This window comes from Falco biarmicus, chromosome 4, assembly GCF_023638135.1.
Source record: "Falco biarmicus isolate bFalBia1 chromosome 4, bFalBia1.pri, whole genome shotgun sequence".
NCBI classification, from domain to species: domain Eukaryota; kingdom Metazoa; phylum Chordata; class Aves; order Falconiformes; family Falconidae; genus Falco; species Falco biarmicus.
This window is the reverse complement of record NC_079291.1, coordinates 107,273,243-107,293,222: the sequence shown is the minus strand read 5'-3', so window position 1 is coordinate 107,293,222 and position 19,980 is coordinate 107,273,243. Positions and strand designations below refer to the sequence as shown.

The following is a 19,980-nucleotide window of genomic DNA, read 5'->3' as shown; positions in this document are numbered from 1 at the left end:
ACCACTACCTTCTGGATACAGCCATCTGACCAATTCCCCGTCTAACAGTCCACCCATCAGATCCATATCTGTCTAATGTAGAGAGAAGGATGTTGTGTCAAAGGCCTTACAGGAGGCCAGATATGTGACATCTGTAGCTCTTCCCTTGTCTACTGACGTAGTCACTCTGCTATAGAAGGCCACTACCTTGGTCATGCAAGACTTGCCCTTGGTGAAGCCATGCTGGCAGTCTTGAGTCGCCTCCCTGTCCCCCACATGCCTTAGAATAGCTTCTAGGAGCTTTCCAGGCACAGAAGAAAGGCTGAAAGATCAGTAGCTCCCAAGATCCTCCTACCTACACCTCTTAAAAATTTAGTGACCTCCACACCTAAAAAGGTGTGACAGATTGATTCATTACAACTGCAGCTGCAGAGACTCTGTATCTTAAGGACCTATTACTGATAGATGATAAGGAGCATAATAGGTTACAACATCTCTAAACAAGGACATGTAACACTGTAATACTTTCAAAATTACAAAGTTGAATGATATTAGAGCATCTTACCGAGTGATATGATCCATGTCGAACAACCAAGTTATACTGGTCCCATTGTGTCACAGCCCTCTCAAAACTAGCCGGCTGCAACAAGGCTTTTACCATCAGCTTACCAGATTAACTTCAGTAAGTAGTTGTCACACTTTGCTCCACCACAGCCATCAATTCCCCACAAGGTTTCAACAGTTTGTCTACTGTTTGTGCTGTTTCTTCATACTCTTCAGGCCAGCCCCTCCGTTTATTGCCTCTGTTGCATCCTCCTCCTTGTCTCCTACATCCAGGGCACACACACTCTCTCCTCCCTCTACTTTTTCCAGGTCTCTCTTCCTTGAGGGCTTTTCTTCTATCCCCCTTAGAGCTATTTAACTACTTAGCAGGAACCAGCCACAGCTGCACATTATCCATCCACATCAGCCAGCCCACCGCCCCTGAAGCCAGCCCACAGCTGTGTAATATCAATGTTAATTAACCCAGCTTCATTTCTCTGCAATTCCCCCCCTCCCTTTTTTTTTTTAACATTTCATACCTTATGTTTTTAACAATCATCACAACGTTTTCACAAATAAACTTTTCATACAGTTCGGACAACTTGTTCCTGAACTCTTTTTTTCTTCTTAACATTTCGTGCCTTATGTATTTAACAATCAGCACAACCTTTTCACAAATAAACTTCTCATACAGTCCAGACAATTTGTCCCTGAACTCATACACATATTTCTTCTTCACTTTTATCTTGGGCTTTTCAGCTTCTGTGGGCTGATCACCTTTCTTCTCATCTGCTTTCTTGACATCTGGGATTTTGTTTTCTTCAGAGGGAAGTTCTAATGAGCTTATAGTATGTCGTCCTTTCACCTCCTGGGTCACACCGGACAGTAACCTGAATGAGCTTTCAACAGCAGCAGATCTAGAATACAGCACTAATACATTATTCTGTGTCCTGAAGAACTTTTCAACATCCTTGTGGTCACCCATTTCTTCTACAAGTGGAGACACCTTCAACAAGCACATAAACACCGGCAAGAATACCACCAGGCCAAGGAGCAGCAGCAGCAATGGCAGGAGCCGCCCGCGGCACCGTGCTGCTTCCACGCCTTCCCCCAGCACAGCCATCACCGCTGTCTGGCCGGACCCGTCTCTGGACTCACCGCTGCTGCGGGCCGCTGCCATGTCTGGCCGTGTCCTCTGCCGCTATCGCCCGTTACCCTCAGTCTCTTAACTCCACGGCAGTCAGGCTTCCTTCTTGATCCCAACGGCTCACCTTTACCGGCGTCTGATCCAGATCCCCAGGCTCTTCCCGCCTATCTCAACGTGATCTGGATTGCAGGCTATCCCCGCCTGTCTCCTCTACGTTGGGCACCGCCGTCACTGTTCAAAACTTCAGATGTCCCCCGGCACAGCCGTCACCACTGTCATCGCTCACTACACTCAGTCTCATAATCTGATGGTCCCGAGGTCGATCCTCACGCGGGGCACCAATTGTCGCAGCGCTCTCAAAACCAGCCGGCTGCAACAAGGCTTTTACCATCCCATCCCAGGTTAACTTCAGTAAGTAGCTGTCACGCCTTGCCCCGGCACAGCCATCATCATTGTATAAGCTGGTAAAAGCAAATGCAGGAAGCATTTTTAAAAAGCCAAACCCCTGAATGTTACTTGGCAGCTGTCACGGACTAATCTCACCAGCGTGTTTTAATGGACACAACGACTGACAAACCACTGCGTGCAGTTGGATGGATCCCAGCACAAACACCCCCGATGTATAACCCCGTGCAAGAGGGGTCATAAGAACTGAGGAAGGATTCTCCCCAAAGCTGGTTTAATCTTGATGATTTGTATACGTGGTTGATAGTGGCACAGCATTGAGGGAAGGGGGGGGGAGAAAAAACAACAGATAACCAGGGCTCATGCTTGCTTTCCTCATAGAATTAGAAGGCTTGCTGTGATTTACCATGGTATTGGCAAATCCAAGCAACAGGACCCCTGAGCTGACGTGGTGGATGGTATACAAGAGCAGTGTCGCGAGGCAGAGGAGATACAGTCTGGCAACTCCTCTGCTCCTTTGTAATTTCTATTAACTGAAACAGCTCCCGTCAGCACGCCATTACCAATAGTGCCAAAATAGAAAAGTCTAGCTCTAATGGGACAAAACTTAGATACGTGGTCTGAGCACATGCACGGTGAAATAGACAACACTAGAAAGTATTTAGGGGCCATAATACTTTGTTGTTTTACTGTGCTGCACTAGGTACCACAAAGTTAAGAGGTGTCTGAGGTAAGCCTTGGCAAATCACAATTTGATTAATGTGTACAGAGAAAGGAAGAGCCCACCAAAGATATTGCTTGTGACAGTTTCTTATAAAAGGCTTATGTCTCTTGCAGAAGATTTCCTGAGAGAGGGAAAATTGCCTGCAGAAAGTAGAGCTTTATCAGATCTTTCTTTTCAGTACACCCATCTTACACAGGGCTTCCAATCAAGGCTTGATTAATGCAGCACATCCCACTTTCTACTTAAGGACACAAAAAGATAAGAGGCTTATTTTTATTTTTAGTCAATAACTCATTCTTACCTTGCATCTATTTAGAAATATAGAAAGAGAAACAAATTGCTCAGATGTCTTTTTGGAGTTTTCAAAACCAGAAATAAATTATATTGAACCATCATGCTGATTCACACTTGGTCTTACTTTTGTTCCCTTTTGATGGAATGGGTCTGATGAACTGCATTTCACATACCCTGAGAGCATCTATGCCTTTTTTCCATTTGATTTGATTTGTTTATCTGGAAATAAACACTTTAGTGCATTGTGTGTTTGCTAACTGGGGTTTGTGCTGCTTCTTCTCCGCCCTAGAACTTGGTGCGCTGGAGGGGAGGCTCCAACTCTACAACATCGCAGTAAATCCATGTTAGGGAACAAGAAGCCGAGAGCAAAAATGGACTCCTAAAATCCTCCCATGGAGAAAACAAAACAGCACACATTTTGCCACTTCAAGAACATCCCGCTCTTGGGTTAGATTAGCACTGCTAGCTCTGTTTTCACTGCACTATTCCTAAAATGCCTCCTGGCTCATTGCAGAATCATTGCAAACAGGGGAGCAAGGAGGGGCAGGGGCAAAAGCCCACAAAGTGTTGGTAATTGCAGATTCCTTGCTGAGGGGCACTGAGGCACCCTTTGGCTGTCTAGAAAGTTTTTGCAGAGAAATTTGCTGCCCACCAGCTCTCATTGGCAATGCCAAGCCTGGTGAACCCTACAGATTATCCTACTATTCCATGTAAGGTTTAATGACACTGCAACAAGGCAACTTAGAACCATCAAAAGAAACTTTATGTCCGTGTAGTGGTGCTCTCCCTCCCCCTGCTATCCCGACCTAACCATCAATGACTGTATTCAGCTCTAAGTGGAGTCAGGAGTTTGTCTTGAGCAGCACGTCTGTCTCACAAAACAGATAATAGATGCAGTGTAACAAGCAAACCAACTGAGTGATGCCCAGGGTGAAGTGGGAGTCTCGTAGCCTGGTGTTGCTTCAGCGGAGGCAGGAAGACTCCCGCACATCTGTGCCCCTAAATCTGTATCTGTACCGAATCCTCCCCACTCTGTGCTGAACAGCTGGGCCCAACTGATCTTCCTGAATGGACACCTTGTTAAGTGCCAATTGACACACAATAATTGACTTAGTTCCACCTCACCGCATGTGTAAAATCAGAGGAGGGACAGGTGGGGCTGGGGAAGGGGAGCAGGGAATGGGGCCAGCAGCAGGGCTGGGGATGTGCGAGGAGAGGGAGGGACATTGAAGGTGGGGGAAGGGGCCGGGGATGGGATAGGGACACAGTGGGAAGGGGGATGAAGAAGGGTGTGAGGGCACACACCTGGGTGGGCAGGTAAAGGAGAGCCCCTTGCCTGTGGGGTGACACAGGAGGACAGGAAGGTTGTGTCGCGGCACCATGGCTTGTGGCCTCAAGTGCTGGGAGAATTTGGGCAGGAGCAAGGCCATACCCTGGCTGCAGGTGGGGTTGCCCATGGTCACGATGGCACCTTGACACCTGGGGCAGTGCCACCCCTCTTTTCTACCCCTGATGCAGGGGGGAGTGCTGCCTGGCTGTGGGCTGCACCCGCTGTCCCTGATGGGAATATCCTTTGCTGTCACTTGTGCCCATTCCTGAAGGACTGCACTCCATGGGAAGGACCCACACTGGAGAAGTTAATGAAGGACTGTCTCCTATGAGTGGGCCCCCATGCCAGAGCAGGGTGAGGAGGAAGGAGTGACAGAGAAAATGTGTAATAAACTGATGGCAATCCCCATTCCGCATCCTACTGTGCTACTTGGGAGGAGAAGGTATAGAAGTCAAAATGAAGTTAAGCTTGGGAAGAAGGGAGGGGTGGGGGGAAGGTGTTTTTAATATTTGTTCTTATTTCTTATTATCCTATTCTGATTTTGATTGGCGATAGATGATTTCCCCAAGCTGGGTGACCTCCCTGTCCTTACCTCAACCCACGAGTCTTTTGTTGTCTTTTCTCCCTCTTGTCCATTTGAGGAGGGGGAGAGATGGAGTGGCTTGGTGGGCACTTGGTAGCTAGCCAAGGTCAACCCACCACACCACCCTTCTTGGGAGCATGTTTCTCAAAGACACAGTCCTCCCAGAACCTCAGTGTAGCTCTTTTATGGCTGCCAGATATATTGGGAGGGTGACTGTCCCCAACCCCTCCAGCTTTTGCAGGGTCAGGAGTCAGGAGTGGAGGAGATCCTGACCCAAAACAATCCCAAGAGTGAGGTCAGCACTGGAGCCAGAGTGACTTCACACCCACTTGAAACACCTCCCCATGTCAGGGGATCAGAGGTGTCACTTGGGTCCTTCCTTTCCCTTCTCTCCCCAGCAAAACAGCTCAGATCCCTCCATTTCTCCCTGGTTTGTGGCGTGCTCCATCCTTCATCCCACTCAGCAGCCCCATGCTGGTCTGTTCCAGGCTGTCACTGCCCTTCTGCCAGGGACAGACCCTGGCCACAGACATGCTGACACGTGGGAGAGGTTGGCGAAGGAATTGCTTCTCCTGACACACCAGGAGAGATTGGCCAGTGCCCAGGAAAAGGGATAGTCTTCTTGGACGCTATATGGGGTCTTTGCAGTGCATTGGGGTGTTTCCTGGGAGGACCTCGTGATGAGGAAGGAAGGTGAGAGCCACATGCAGCTGGGAAAGTTTGTAGCTATTTAATGTAGTGGTTTTCCAGAGTAAACCCTTGTTGGTGCTGATAGGTCCAGGATGGGACATGAGATGAGCAGGGAGACTTGGCAGCGATGGATCTTGTTGCTGTGTGGGCAGCCAGGCCTCAAATGATGGATTCCTGGGTCTCCCATGTGGCTTCGTTACCTTTCCTGTAACGGGGGGCTGCCATGAGCCACACTAGGGGCTGGGGAGTTCATCTTTGCAGAGCTGCTGCTGCTGCGACCCCTGGGCCTGACCCATCTGCCCATAAAGCTCAGAACTGTTGGTGGGAGGGAGACCTCACCTGCGCTTCCACCACCAAAACCCCACAGCAGAGGCTGTGGCCACAAGAACCAGCACTACGATGGCAATGCCAACAGTTGGAGCTGCGCTGTGATTTACTGGGACAGGGAGAGAACAGGGCAGCTCTGTGAGTGTGGCAGCACCAGGCAGGAGCTACCCCTTGCAGGGCCAGTGGCTGTTACCTGCACCCTGTGCCCTGTCCCTGTCCCCATGGGTGGCACCTACCCCATGGGATAAGGAGGCTGCGGCTGCCCAGGCTGCTGTGGCGCACACGGCAGGCATAGCTGTGCCCATCATGGGGGGTCACAGCCAGGATGCTGCGGAGCTGGTAGGTGAGGTCAGCGTTGGGCAGGATGGCGCTGGTGTTGAGTGCTGGGCCTGGTGGCACCTCCTGGCCATCCCGCAGCCAGGCCACACTGATGGGCCGTGGATAAAAGCCGGTGACGCGGCAAACCAGAAGGAGCTGGGCTGGGCTGGGTGTGCGGGCGAAGACCACGGCCACGGGTGGCACTGGTGGGTGAGAGTCAAACGATGGGGGGAGCCCCAGTGGGGCACCACTTGTCCCCAGTGTGCAGGGGGCTTTGGGGTGGCCATGCCAGGGTCAGGGTTGTCTCACCTTGTCTCTCCAGATCAGCTCTCCCATACCTGCACAAGCTGAGGATATGGCTCTGGCAGGAAATGGAGAGGATGTGCTCCAGGAGCCCTATGATGGCCTTGTTGGTGAGGGACTTGCTGACCAACTCTGCTAGCAGGGATGACTGCTGGGGCTTCCAGCGCTGCCTCTCCATCTCGAAAGTTATAAGGTCTCTCCCGCTCTCCCCGACATCCATGAAGCTCCAGCTTGTCCTATTGGGGTACAGCACACAGCCCCCACGGACCTGGACCACAAAAGGATCTGCCAAGAGCAGAGCCAGTGGAGAGGTCCCATGACTGTGTGGAACATGTGTGGCATGAGGTCGGGTGTGGCTGGAGACACATGCAGGCGTGCAATGGGCAGCAAGGTGCAGTGGGAAGCAGGACATGGGGCCATGCTTCAGGAAGCCCTGGGACACCCTGCAAGCCCTTAGTCCCCCTGAAAGGCTGGAGTGAATATGGGGCCAGTTAGCACAGGCTGGCTCAAACAGAATGTTGTCCCCCAAAATATTTGCCCCAGACTTTCTCTTTCCTTGATTTGTGCTATGTGGGTCCTGCAGTCCCAGTAAATGTAGTGGCAGGTCCCCGGTGTGCAGAGGGGGTCTCCTGTGGCAGATGTCAGGAGTCTTGAGGGGTGTTTTTAGTGTGTTACCCCCGCCCCCCTGCTCGCCGTGTGCCCTGGCAGCTGCAGCGTTTCCCAATACCCATTCAGGAGCTGTTGCACCCTCTGAGACCCCGCAAAGGCCACCCCAGTGGGGAGGAGGGCACAACCAGAATCCTGGGAAAAGGGCTGAAGCTCTGGCTGGGGTCATCCCTGTACTTACAGTCCAGTTGCGCCTGCTGGGCTGTTTCATGCACGAATCGGACCATACTGCGCAGAAAGAGTTTGGAGTGGGATTTGATCTTCCCTACATCACCTTCAGCTGCAGCCTGGCTGGCCCAGGGCCAGTAGAAATGGATGCTCCAGTTGGCAGGATCCAGTGTATAGATGGGCACGTCCCCCAGGAAGGCCACCCCGGACACCTCAGCAGAGCTGATGTTGGTGAAGGAGCTGGTCTGGAGCAGCTGGAAAACTTGTGTCTGCGCTGGGAAAGAGGATTGAGGTGGGAAAGGCTGCAGGAAAGATGATATGGGGGTGGGAGGGTACTGGAGGGGAAATGGGATTCAAATTACATATAAGGCAGTAATTTTTTACAGTGTGGGTGGTGAAACACTGGCACAGGTTGCCCAAAGATGTGGTAGATGCCCCATCCTTGGAAACATTCAAGGTCAGGTCGGATGGGGCTCTGAGCAACCTGATCTAGTTGAAGATGTCCCTGCCCATTGCGAGGGTGTTGGACTAGTTGACCTTTAAAGGTCCCTTCCAACTCAAACTGTTCTCTGATTCTGTGCCCTTCAGCCCGCTCAGGGTTGCTTTGCTGTTTGAATTTCCTCTCCCTCTGCTGCTCTTTTTCCTTCTCCATTTTACTTTCCAGATGTTTATCTCCCTTACAGTAGTTCAGGCACCTCATCCCCTCACTGCCTCCTTCCTGCCCAGCACCTGCTGTCTGGCCGTGCAGAGCAGCGGGGGGGGCACCTCAGTGCTCGTTTGGGGTGATGCTTCCCCCAGAAGAAGCACCCACGCCAGGACCTGAATCTGCTAGAGACCTGCACGTGGGCACAGAGGATGTGGAGGCTGGAGGAGGGGAAAGGGCATTTCATCCAGGTTTGAGGGCTCCTGGGCATCAGGAGCTCAAGGAGACTGGACCCAGCCAGAGGCAGCAGAGTAGCGCAGCCCAGAGATCAGTCCTGTGTTCCTATGTTATCTGCTTCTGCCCAACCCTGCCCCCCCTACTCCCCCCCCCCCGGAAATGTGAAGTCTTATGGGGTTGGGGTGAAATGTTCTGTGTGACGGCAGCACCCGAAACACACTCTCACAGGTGCAGCTCCTCAACGAACAAGGAGCTGCTGGAAGGGGCCTACAGTACCACGTGGGGCTCAGGCACCCCTGGCACCCATGGGCTCCCTGCAGCAGGAAGGAACCTTTGGGGGAACCCCAACACCCCGGGCCTGGCTGGGGTCCCCTGGCCTCACTTATGCTTGGGTACGCGAGCCCCTGTGCTGGAGCTGGTGGGGCATGAAGCCCCAAGCTGGAGGCAGGAACAGAGAGGGTGAGCAGGGCAGGACACCTTTGGGTGCTGTGTGGTGAGGGGTGACCCTTTGATGCTAGGGATCACACATCACCCGCCCCTCCTCCCCCCCCCCCCCCCCCCCCCCGCCCGGCTCCCAGCAGGTGACAGTGGCCTGGCTGTTTCTCCCCTGAGGAACCTGTGGGGTCCTCTAATGGGGGGGAGAGGCTGGGGTGCATCAGGGCTCCCACTTACCCTCTGGGTCTCCCTGCATCCCAGGGAGGAGGAGAGGGAGAAAGAGGAAGAGGAGGAGATGAGGGGGCTGCATGGTGCATGTGGCAAGGCTGAAGCAGAAGCAGCAGTGACTGTGGGGGAGGAGGAACCTCAAGCGTCCCACGCTTCAGCCCAGCCCAGCAGTCGTGACGGTGGCTCTCCACCAATGGGACTGGTGCAGATGTGTTGGGGAGGGACCCAGAGGTCCTGAGCTGGGGGCACGTGGGATGGAGGAAAGCTGAAATAAGGTCTTGAGCATGAAGTGCCATGACAGGCTAGGGCTGGAGAGAGCCTGGCCAGGAGGAGAGGCAGGTAAAGGGAGGCCCAGGAGATTAAACTAGGAGAAAATGGGTGCTCAAGGACCCGAGCTGGGTCTACCTGCTCCCTCTCCCCACTGATGGTACCTTGCCCCTATCCATTTTCTTATGGCATGCATCAGCTCTGATTGACGTGATGATGGCTTTTGAGTTTCAGCCCTGACTGGAGAAAGATGGCTGATGTCCTTACAGACCTTGCACAGGGAGAAAGGCTACTTTGGATCCTCCACAGCACCTCCAGCTCAGGTTCCTCCTGCACCACCTGCCTAACCCTGGGGACGGGGATTCCCAGAGAGGGGGTGATAAGCAGGTCCCATCGGGCCATGGCTGCAGGAACAGTGCTGGAGAGTTCCAGCTCACCCATAAATGCCCCCAGGAGAGGGCCTGGGGCTGGGCTGTAGCCTGGCACTTCCCTTTTCTTCCCACCATCTTTGATGGGGAACCATGTCCCCCTCCCCAAGTGCCCCCTGGGTGTGGGAACAGGAATGGTGAGGGCCACCCCCCTGCTCTGTCCCCATTGTCACCAGTGCCCGGTGCTGCTGGAGGGACCATGGGGTGACCAGAGCCAGCCTGACACCCACAATATCTCCTACCCACTGCTCGTGCCTGGCTGTCCCCTGGGGCCTCCCCTCACCCTGCAGTTTCTCTTCTCCTTTCCAGGGGATGTCCACGTTGGGGGTGAAGGCAGAACTGAAACAACAGCTGAGGGGAAGTTTGGGGGTGTGTGATCTGGTACCTTCCAAACACTGAACCCCTTCCCTTCCATGGAGCTGTCTCATGGAGAAGTAGGGATGCTGTGGTGTCCTGGCAGGCCCAGAAATAGCACCAACGGTCCCAGTTCCCTGGCAGCTCTACTCAGCATCACCCAGGGGATGCCCAGCCGTGCCGTTACAGTACCCACACTCTTGCCGGCAGGACCACCAACGCTGGGGTCAGAGGAGAGTGGCTGGTGGGATGGCAAAGTGCAGCCATGGGGTGGCCAGTGAGGGAAGGGGCAGGGGCGCTTTTGTCCACACAGTCCTAGGAGGTGACCATTTGTCCTCTTGGGCCCCTCTAAGGTGACCGTTGGCCACTTCTTGCTGAGCAGCTGGTAGGCCATTAGCAGGCCTTTGGCTTGTGCAGGTGCATGTGAGGTCACTGGTGGCTGAGTAGCTGTTGGGACTGGTGCAGGAACCTGGCTGTGTGGGTGTCATGATGTGTTAAGCCCTCTCTGAGTTTTCTCCAGATGTCTCCCACTCTTGCAGTGGACCAGAATTTCTGCTTTAGCTCTTCCTCATTGTCTTGGTTTCAGCTGGGATAGATTTAGTTTTCTTCTTAGAGCTAGTACAGTGTGGTGGTTTGGCTCTGATGTGAGAACAATGTTGATAGGACACTGATGTTTTTAGTTGTTGCTGGGTCATGTTTATACTAAGTCAAGGACTTTTTGGTTTCTTGGGCCCTGCTAGAGAGAAGGCTGGAGGGGCATGGGTAAACGGGGAGGGGACACAGCCAGGACAGCTGACCCAAACTAGCCAAAGGGATATGCCATACCATATGATGTCATGCTGAGTACATAAACTGGGGGAAGAAGAAAGAAGTGGGGGACATTCAGCATTACGACTTTTGCCTTCCCGAGTAACCGTTATGCATGATGGAGCCCTGCTTTCCTGGGGATGGCTGAGCAGCTGCCTGCCGATGGGAAGTAGTGAATGAATTCCTTGTTTTGCTTTGCTTGCATATGCAGCTTTTGCTTTACCTATTAAATTGTTCTTATCTCAATCCTCGAGTTTTACATTCCTTTCTAATTCTCCTCCCCATCCCTCTGGGTGAGGGGGAGTGAGCAAGTGGCTGCGTGGGGCTGGGTTGTCAGCCAGGGTTAAACCGCGACACTCAGCTCTATTAAATGTACTTGTCCTCATGTTTTTCTTGTTTTATTTTCATTTTCTTAGTTGCTGTAGAAGTCATAACGTCTTCCTCCTCGATATTGTTACTTCCTTTGGTCAGCAAGAGACCAAAGAGGTCTGGGGGCTGTTTGTCCATACAGACCATTGGTCTCTACAGTCCCCTCATGTGACTCTTGGTCCTCAGAGTCTGCCCCCAGGTCACCATTGGGCCCCACAGTTCCCTCAGGTGACATTGGTTCTTACAGTCCTCCCAGGTGACCACTGATTCTCACTGTCCACCCCCCAGGTGACTGTATGACTTTGCAGTTCTACTACATGTGATCATTGGTCCTCCCAGACCATGCAGGTAATACTGGTCCTTGCAGTCCCCCCTCAGGTGAGGGCTGTAACCCCCTTGAGCCCAGAGCTGCACCTGGGTGGGTTGGAGTGGTATGGGCAGGGCTGCAGTGCCTCTGGGTGCTGCGCTGGGTGTGTGGGCATCAGCACCCACTGGGCTGGGCTGAAATGTCTGAAAAGACCTCTTGAGATGTCTGTTTGTGTGTGTGTTATTGTAGGGTCTCAGGGGCTGTGAACACACACTTGCAGACACCTCCCTGGTACTGGGTGTTTGGGTGTGTGCAATTTTAGTGTCTCTTAGGAGGTCATGCACTTGATCACCTTTTCTTACCAAATTTGCCCACCAGTGGCATCTGTTCTCCAGATTTAGTGGATGAGCTTCATCCTGCCATATCCTGTGAATGCTGCAGGGTGTTTCACTCCGTTTGGGAGATGAATTGCCCCCTGTGCCCTGTTGGTGCTGAGTCTGTGGGCTCCCAGCCCTGCCCACAGCTGAGTTTCATCTGTCTGTCCTAGCTCAGCAAAGGGCTGGGAGAGACTCAGCATCACTCCTCCTGCAGCAAGATCCTTGAGCCCCACAGAGGTGGCTGGTGACTGGCTGTCAGGGAAGTTCAGTTCTGCCCACAGCGCTGTGGTTCACAGGGTTTGGCCAGGGGAGAGCAAACCCTGGTGGAGTTATAGTGGATGTGGCCACAGGCCAACTGGGTTTCCTTCTGACTCATCTGATAGTTGGCTCGCACATGGCTGATGAAACTTTGCCAGGAAGTTGTTCTGAGAAACCAAATCTTTTGAAGCCGTGCGTTCAAGTGTGGGGTTGGTTGGGAGCACAAACTAAATCCCTTCCTGTGCCTGTCTGAACTCCACTGTCTCCAAAGGGAGCTGGCTTTCTTCTCCTTAATCAGGAGGTTTGGGGCCACTTTGCCCCTTTGTGCACAGTTGCTTATTTCCACAAAATATGTAAGAACATGTTTGTACATATGCAAACTCACTTTTTTTTTTTTCTTGCTTTGGTGTTTCATGCAATTAGCACCAATAATTCAGTGGTGCTCCAGCTTCATTTGCAGCTGGTAAAAACCTCCCCAAGCCCATGCAAATCCCGAGAAAAGACGTGTACTTAGTGAAAACATGAACATTTTAATTTCATTTTATACACATCTTCAGCTCCCATAGATTACATCAGCGTTTCAGTGTTACTCAGCACTTCGTAAAAGGGTTTGTGGCCAGGTGCTGTTAGTCTGGGTGGAACAGTTCTATCTATGCACACGTTTCTGGAATATGGTTAATAAAGGCAGCTTTTAGGAAAAATTACTAGAAAGCGACAGTAGAAGGGCACAGCTTACCGCTTACTGATAAATGTGTTATTGTACCAGAACTGGAAGAAACTGCCACTGGACATTGGGGTGCCCTAAAGATCCTCAGCGGGTGCGTGAGGCAGTGCCAAGAGGTAAAAAGAGGTGATTGCGTGTAACGAGCGAGGAGGTCTCAGACTTGCATCCTTGTCTGCTTAGCAAATTGAAGTGGACCAGAAGCCCCCCCAGGTTTCCCTGCTGCATCTCCATGTTGAGTTGATCTCACTCTTGTCTTTGCCCAGAATTTTGTCAAAGCAGAAAAAGGCAGAGTTTTTGTCGCTGTGAAGGTGGTGGAAGGAACCGGGGACTGTTGGCTCCCTACCGAGCTAAGCTTCCTTGTTCAGGATGGAGTTCCTGGACTCTGATTCTGCCATCTGCCGGTGCTTTCTGAAACGAGATGGGGACGGCTCATGGGTATTCCATGGGAAAGACTGTAGGGATGCAGACAGCAGCCGGCAGGGCCGGCGGAGGAGCTTTGTTGCTAAAGTGCATCAATGCCCTGGGGCATTTCCTTCCCCCCTCTCCCAGTGTTGCTTTGGAGAAGAAGAGGTCTCACCTGCATCTCCTCACCCAAAGCACCGTGATGACAGCCACAGCCAGGGCTGCCAGCAACCCGGCTCCAAGCCCTGCAATCAGCACCACCTGTGAGTTACCTGAGAAACAAGAGCAGAGGCTGCCATGAGCTTTCCTGGCTTTGTTCCATCCTGTGAGGCAGAGTGGCTCAGGACCCCCATCCCTGTCCCCATGGGTGGCACCTACCCCATGGGATAAGGAGGCTGCGGCTGCCCAGGCTGCTGTGGCGCACACGGCAGGCATAGCTGTGCCCATCATGGGGGGTCACAGCCAGGATGCTGCGGAGCTGGTAGGTGAGGTCAGCGTTGGGCAGGATGGCGCTGGTGTTGAGTGCTGGGCCTGGTGGCACCTCCTGGCCATCCCGCAGCCAGGCCACACTGATGGGCCGTGGATAAAAGCCGGTGACGCGGCAAACCAGAAGGAGCTGGGCTGGGCTGGGTGTGCGGGCGAAGACCACGGCCACGGGTGGCACTGGTGGGTGAGAGTCAAACGATGGGGGGAGCCCCAGTGGGGCACCACTTGTCCCCAGTGTGCAGGGGGCTTTGGGGTGGCCATGCCAGGGTCAGGGTTGTCTCACCTTGTCTCTCCAGAGCTGCCTTCCCATACTGCACTAACATCTCCATGTCGTCGACACAAGTATCGTTGAAGAAGACTTCCAGCAGCTCACTGAAGGCGGTGTAGTTCTGGAGAATGGCCAGGACGTATCGTGACAGGTCAGTGTCTTGGGAGAGGACCCAGGTGCCATTGTCTGTGTTGAAGCTGAGGAAGTCCTGGCCGTTGTAACCCACATAGGTGAAGGCCTGGGAGGTCCTGTTTGGGTAGAGCTTGCAGCCCGCCATGCATTGGGCCACAAACGGGTCTGGAGGGGCAGAGGAGAGAAAGGTTGCATGAACTGAAAGGGCTAGAACTGCTGTCCTGTGGATGTGGTCAGCGTATCCTATGCAGCACCAGCACTCCTGGGTCCTTCCCCACTTCCCAGATGCTGCTGGGGGGGGGGGCGGGGGCACAGAGAAAGCCGGCTACTCACAGGGCACGTCCTTCTGCATAGCACCTTCATTGATCAGGTGGCTGAACCGCTGCAAATAGATCTTGATCATGTTCTGAATGGTGTCCCAGTCACTGCGGCGCAGGGCTGGGCGCACCCAGGGCTGGTAGAAGCGGATGGCCCAAGTGTGCTTATCCAGAGAACCAAGCTCGATGTCTTCCAGGAAGCCCAGCCCCTCTGTGTCCACAAAGGAGGTATTTTGGAAGGTGGAGGTCTGGAGCAGCCGGACAGTGAAAGTCCCTAAATAAGACAGGGGAGATGGGAGTGGGAGGAGAGGACTGGGGAAAACGGAGGGGCTGAGGGATGGGCCCTCAGGGCTGCAGTGACCTGTAAGCCCCCCATAAGCACCCTGCATCCTTAGAAGCTGCAGCTCCCACCCCCTGCACTCACCTGGGGTGGCTGCATCCCTGCCAGGGAGATGTGGAGCCAAGGGACAAGGAGGGGTGAGGAGTCAAGTGCCCAAGGTGAGTGGGTGGCAGGAAGCTCCTCAGCCACGGGGTCCCTTGGGGGCTTGGGAGCAGGTGTGGATGAGTCAGGGCTCCCACTTACCCTCCAGGTCTGCCCATGTCCCAGAGAGGAGAAGGAGGTATAGGAGAAGGAGGCCGTGGCGAAGGGGCTGCATGGTGCCAGCAGCAAAGTCCTGAGTGTGCAGTAGTGGGTGCAGGGGCAGGACGAAGGTGCTGTGGCAGACGTGGCTGCACACTTTTCAGGGTGGCTCTGGCTGGGCAGTTCTGCTCGTGCCCCTTGCAGCCAATGGGGCTGGCACTGAGGTTTTGGGCAGGGCCCTGAGGTTCCCACTCGGAGTGGGCTGCTCTGGAGCATCCTGAATATGGCTGTGAGTGCTGGGGGAATTTGGGTGTGAGTGAGGCCATCCCACTGGCGGCAGGAGGGGTCCCTCATGGCTGCAGCAGCACCTTGACGATCACGGCACTGCAGGTGACCCAACCCCTCTTTTCTATCCCCATTACAGGTGGAGGTGCCACCTGGCAGTGGGCTGCATCCACTGTCCCTGACAGGAATGTCCCTCACTGCCACTTTTGCCCAGCATGTCAGACACTGCGTAGCACAGACACCTCCATCTGCTCTGTGCTGCCTACTTAACTGGGTAGGTTTGCCCAACATGGCTGTCTTCCCTGCCTTCCTTGCAACAAGCCAAACCCTGTTACCACAGCCCAGCCTGGCCACATGCCTGAGTTCCCCATGCCACCAGGCTGTGCACTGGCCCCATGCTTCTCTATCACCTGGTCATCCCAGCCAGGCCATGCTGATGGGCCACAAGTAGTAGCCCGTGATGTGGCAAACCAACAGGAGCAGAGCTGGGCCAGGCATGCAGGTGAAGACCACGACAATGGACAGCTCTAGAGGCCAAGAGTGAGGAGAGCTGGTGATATCTGGCCCCTCAGGACTGATGTCCTGATCCTGGGGAAGGGGATTCCTAGGGAGGAGGTGATGAGCAGTTCCAGTGTGGCCCACAGCTGTGGGGTCAGGGATGGGTGCAGGCAGGGCTGGAGGAAGCAGCTCCTCCAGGAGCTCCTTTCAGGGTGCAGGAAGCGGGTGGTTTGGAGCAGCTGTAGTCTGATGGCCCCCACGGGGAGACATGGGCTGTGGGGCCTGGAAGGGATGGTTTCCCACAGACGTCATCAGACACTTGGAACTGTGGCATTTGGCCAGGCAGGATTCTCAAGCTGGAATAGGGATGAGACGATGGCCCCCACCCCAAGGCTCATTCCAGCAGGGTGTAGTGGATGAATAGCTTCTCTATTTCCATGGAACTCCATCCATACCATGTGTCCTGGGATCTGTTCCTCTGCTTCCCTGCACCCCACAGTGCTGGAGAGTTCCTCCCCCAGGAGAGGGCCTGGGGCTGGGCTGTAGCCTGGCACTTCCCTTTTCTTCCCACCATCTTTGATGGGGAACCATGTCCCCCTCCCCAAGTGCCCCCTGGGTGTGGGAACAGGAATGGTGAGGGCCACCCCCCTGCTCTGTCCCCATTGTCACCAGTGCCCGGTGCTGCTGGAGGGACCATGGGGTGACCAGAGCCAGCCTGACACCCACAATATCTCCTACCCACTGCTCGTGCCTGGCTGTCCCCTGGGGCCTCCCCTCACCCTGCAGTTTCTCTTCTCCTTTCCAGGGGATGTCCACGTTGGGGGTGAAGGCAGAACTGAAACAATAGCTGAGAGGAAATTTGAGCTGGGGTGCCCTGATAACCTCCAAACATAACCAGGTTGGCCATGTCCCCTCTGCAATGCGACAGGGTGCCATGTGAGCCCTCCAAGCATAACTGGAACCAAGTGTCCCCGCTCCATGTCTCCATATTGGCTGTCCTGATCTCTGGTGGGGACATGGGGAAGGCCCATATGGAGCTGCTATGGGCTGAGCTCCAATACCCCATGACACTGGGTTAAGTATGGGGAGACAAGGACACTGAACCCCTTCCCTTCCATGGAGCTGTCTCATGGAGAAGTAGGGATGCTGTGGTGTCCTGGCAGGCCCAGAAATAGCACCAACGGTCCCAGTTCCCTGGCAGCTCTACTCAGCATCACCCAGGGGATGCCCAGCCGTGCCGTTACAGTACCCACACTCTTGCCGGCAGGACCACCAACGCTGGGGTCAGAGGAGAGTGGCTGGTGGGATGGCAAAGTGCAGCCATGGGGTGGCCAGTGAGGGAAGGGGCAGGGGCACTTTTGTCCACACAGTCCTAGGAGGTGACCATTTGTCCTCTTGGGCCCCTCTAAGGTGACCGTTGGCCACTTCTTGCTGAGCAGCTGGTAGGCCATTAGCAGGCCTTTGGCTTGTGCAGGTGCATGTGAGGTCACTGGTGGCTGAGTAGCTGTTGGGACTGGTGCAGGAACCTGGCTGTGTGGGTACCTGTGGTGTCACTGGTACCTCTCCTCCCACTTTCCAGTCTTCTCTCCTCAGGTTACGGTTGTTTCCTTTGATGCAGCGGCATCAGCATGAGAGGTTGTGCTCAGAGCACAGTTGTTTCTTTTGGCCTCTCCTGATTCCTTAAACTTTTCTTCTGCTGATTCTTCCTTCTTGCTTGTTTTTTTTGCTTCAGGATGGGTCCCCTTACCATTCACAGCCCCTTTGGGGAAGTACCTTTTCTGGCATGGTCTTACAGGCCACAGTTCCTTTGGGGTGTACCTGCTGTTCCATGGAGTACCTCCTGCTGCTCTGACCTGGCTGTTGCTTATTCTGGGTGTTTACTTCCTATTCCTAAATATGTTGTCACAGAACTCCTACAACCTCCTCTTCTTCAATGGAGGTGAACTGACCGGAATCGGCCATCATCAGCACTGGGCCCTTAATGATCTCCTTCCTCAGAGGTCACCCTGGTAGCCCTCCCCCTACCCGCAAAGCCTTGCCAATTAACACCAAATAAAATTCCTTACAGCAGTACAGCTACAATGGCTTGAACTGGATGACTATTTGGCTGAAATTTTATTGGGGTTATTACATATTCACCATAGTAGGATAAAAGTTACATTTTTTGAGGAACTGCAGTGCATTTCTGCCTTTCTAATTTAGCTGAAAGATAGCTTGGTGATAACAGCTGTCACTAATAAACCTCATCCTAACCCCACCTCCTCTTGGGAATTGCTTTTAACTGAGACTCTTGGCCTTAGCTCCCATTTGTGCTACACAGGAGCTATGTCACAGCTCTGTCTGTGGCCAGGCTTATGCTTTTTAATTCCTGAAGCCGGTCCTGTTACATCAGCTTGACTGGATCAGAATTGTCACCTCAGATTGGCTGGGCTGTCGCTGTACTCCTGGCTGATGCTGATTAATCTCCAGTGCTGATTCTTACTCTGAATTTGCTGATTTGACTTCCTGGCTTGTTCTTGGTGATGTAGCAACATTCCTTCCTTGCCGTGATCCTCAGTTCCTCGCTCACCTCCCTTTGTTAAGCAGTCTGTCCTTGACACCATAACTGTCAATGTAATACCTGGGTTTACTCTAGGACTGCTTAAAGAGCTTTTGTACCTCAACAGTGATTTATTCATAGATCTTGGCCATTTGGTCGGTGCTGGAGCTACATCAGCTTAACAACAGATGGAAACCTGATTCTTTGTCCTCAGTGATGCTAAGCTATTTTGTCCTTTTTGTGAAATGAGACATTTCTCCCAGGGGTTTAAGTGATCCAAACTATAAACTGGTTTTATATCACGTTAAGTATGCTGTCCAACTAGTCAAATTGGCTTTAAATCACTGATAGGTTGAGAAGTCTTGCACTTTCAAAATTATTTTTCCCAAGAATGGGAGGAATCGTACCGAAGAGCTGCCTGCCTCTCTCCACTAAGCGTTGATGGAGCCTTCACAGATACAACTTGCTGTGTTTCTCTTATTAGCACATACAAAACTTTGAATGGGTTTGGTAGTACAGAACACTTAATTGCTTCCCTCATATTTCTTGGTTAAAGTTTGCTGAAGAAACACAGAAACTTAATTATTCTAAGTTGGATGTTTCACAGTTGATTAAGACACCTCAAGGGGGAAACTAGCATCAAAGAGCAGTATAGACTATTTGCCTCCTCTGTACTCATAGAATCATAGAATTGTTTAGTTTGGAAAAGACCTTTAAGATCATTGAGTCCAACCATTAACCCAGCACTGCCAAGTCCATCACTAAACCATGTCCCTAAGTGCTACATCTACATGTCCTTTAAATAACCCTTTCAGTGAAGATTTTTTTTTCCTAACATCCAATCTAAACCTCCCCCAGCACAACTTGAGGCCATTTCCTCTCATTCTATCACTTGAGACTTGGGACAAGACACCAACCCCCACCTAACTGCAACATCCTTTCAGGTAGTTGTAGAGAATGAGAAGGTCTCCCCCAACCTCCTTTTCTCCAGACTAAACACCCCCAGTTCCCTCAGGCACTCCTCACAGGACTTGTTCTTTAGACCCTTCACCAGCTTTTGTTGCCCGTCTCTGGACATGCTCCAGCACCTCTACTTCCCTCTTGTAGTGAAGCTCTCCAAACCAAACACAGTATTTGAGGTACAGCCTCACCAGTACTGAGTATAGGGGGGAAAATCACTTCCCTAGTCCTGCTAGCCACGTTATTTGTGACACAAGCCAGGATGCTGTTGGCCTTCTTGGCTGTCTGCACACACTGTTGGATCATATTCAGCCAACACTCCCAGGTCCTTTTCCACTGGGCAGCTTTTTAGCCACTCTGTAGAGGAATGGAGGCAGTAGGCTGATTAGCATTGATAACACGCAGCTGTGGCCTTGCTTCAAAGGCAGCGGGTTGATTGACATGGATGATGTGCAGCTGTAGCTCGTTCTGCAAAGTGGTTAAATAGCTCCGGGGGGGGGGTGGGAGGAGTCTGGAGAAGGATCAGTGTGGTCTGGCTTCTGGAGGATGGAGAAACAGCATGGATGGCAGAATCTGACTAATGATATAAGCCTTATTGCAGC

General features: G+C 52.9%; 2 protein-coding genes across 4 annotated transcripts; both read right to left on the bottom strand.

Moving 5' to 3' along the window:
• Positions 1-971: 971 nt before the first annotated feature.
• On the bottom strand, positions 972-9,182 carry LOC130148861 (T-cell surface glycoprotein CD1b-3-like). 3 transcript variants are annotated; one of them, XM_056337945.1, is made up of 6 exons: positions 9,030-9,182; positions 7,491-7,751; positions 6,650-6,928; positions 6,259-6,543; positions 6,035-6,131; positions 5,717-5,900 (listed from the first exon to the last, which is right to left on the bottom strand). In XM_056337945.1, the coding sequence occupies exons 1-6, from the start codon at positions 9,100-9,102 to the stop codon at positions 5,855-5,857; spliced, it is 1,041 nt and encodes a 346-aa protein (XP_056193920.1). In that variant the 5' UTR covers positions 9,103-9,182; the 3' UTR covers positions 5,717-5,854. The 3 variants fall into 3 exon arrangements, with proteins under 3 accessions (XP_056193921.1, XP_056193919.1, XP_056193920.1); XM_056337944.1 differs by lacking the exon at positions 6,035-6,131 and having other exon boundaries at positions 1,039-5,900; XM_056337946.1 differs by lacking the exons at positions 6,035-6,131; positions 6,259-6,543 and having other exon boundaries at positions 972-5,900.
• A 3,201-nt stretch (positions 9,183-12,383) lies between these two features.
• LOC130147671 (antigen-presenting glycoprotein CD1d-like) lies at positions 12,384-14,920 on the bottom strand. The gene is made up of 3 exons (XM_056335110.1): positions 14,533-14,920; positions 14,083-14,502; positions 12,384-13,976 (listed from the first exon to the last, which is right to left on the bottom strand). Exons 1-3 carry the CDS (start codon positions 14,903-14,905, stop codon positions 13,654-13,656), a joined length of 1,116 nt encoding a protein of 371 aa, XP_056191085.1. The 5' UTR covers positions 14,906-14,920; the 3' UTR covers positions 12,384-13,653.
• Between the last annotated feature and the right edge of the window lie 5,060 nt (positions 14,921-19,980).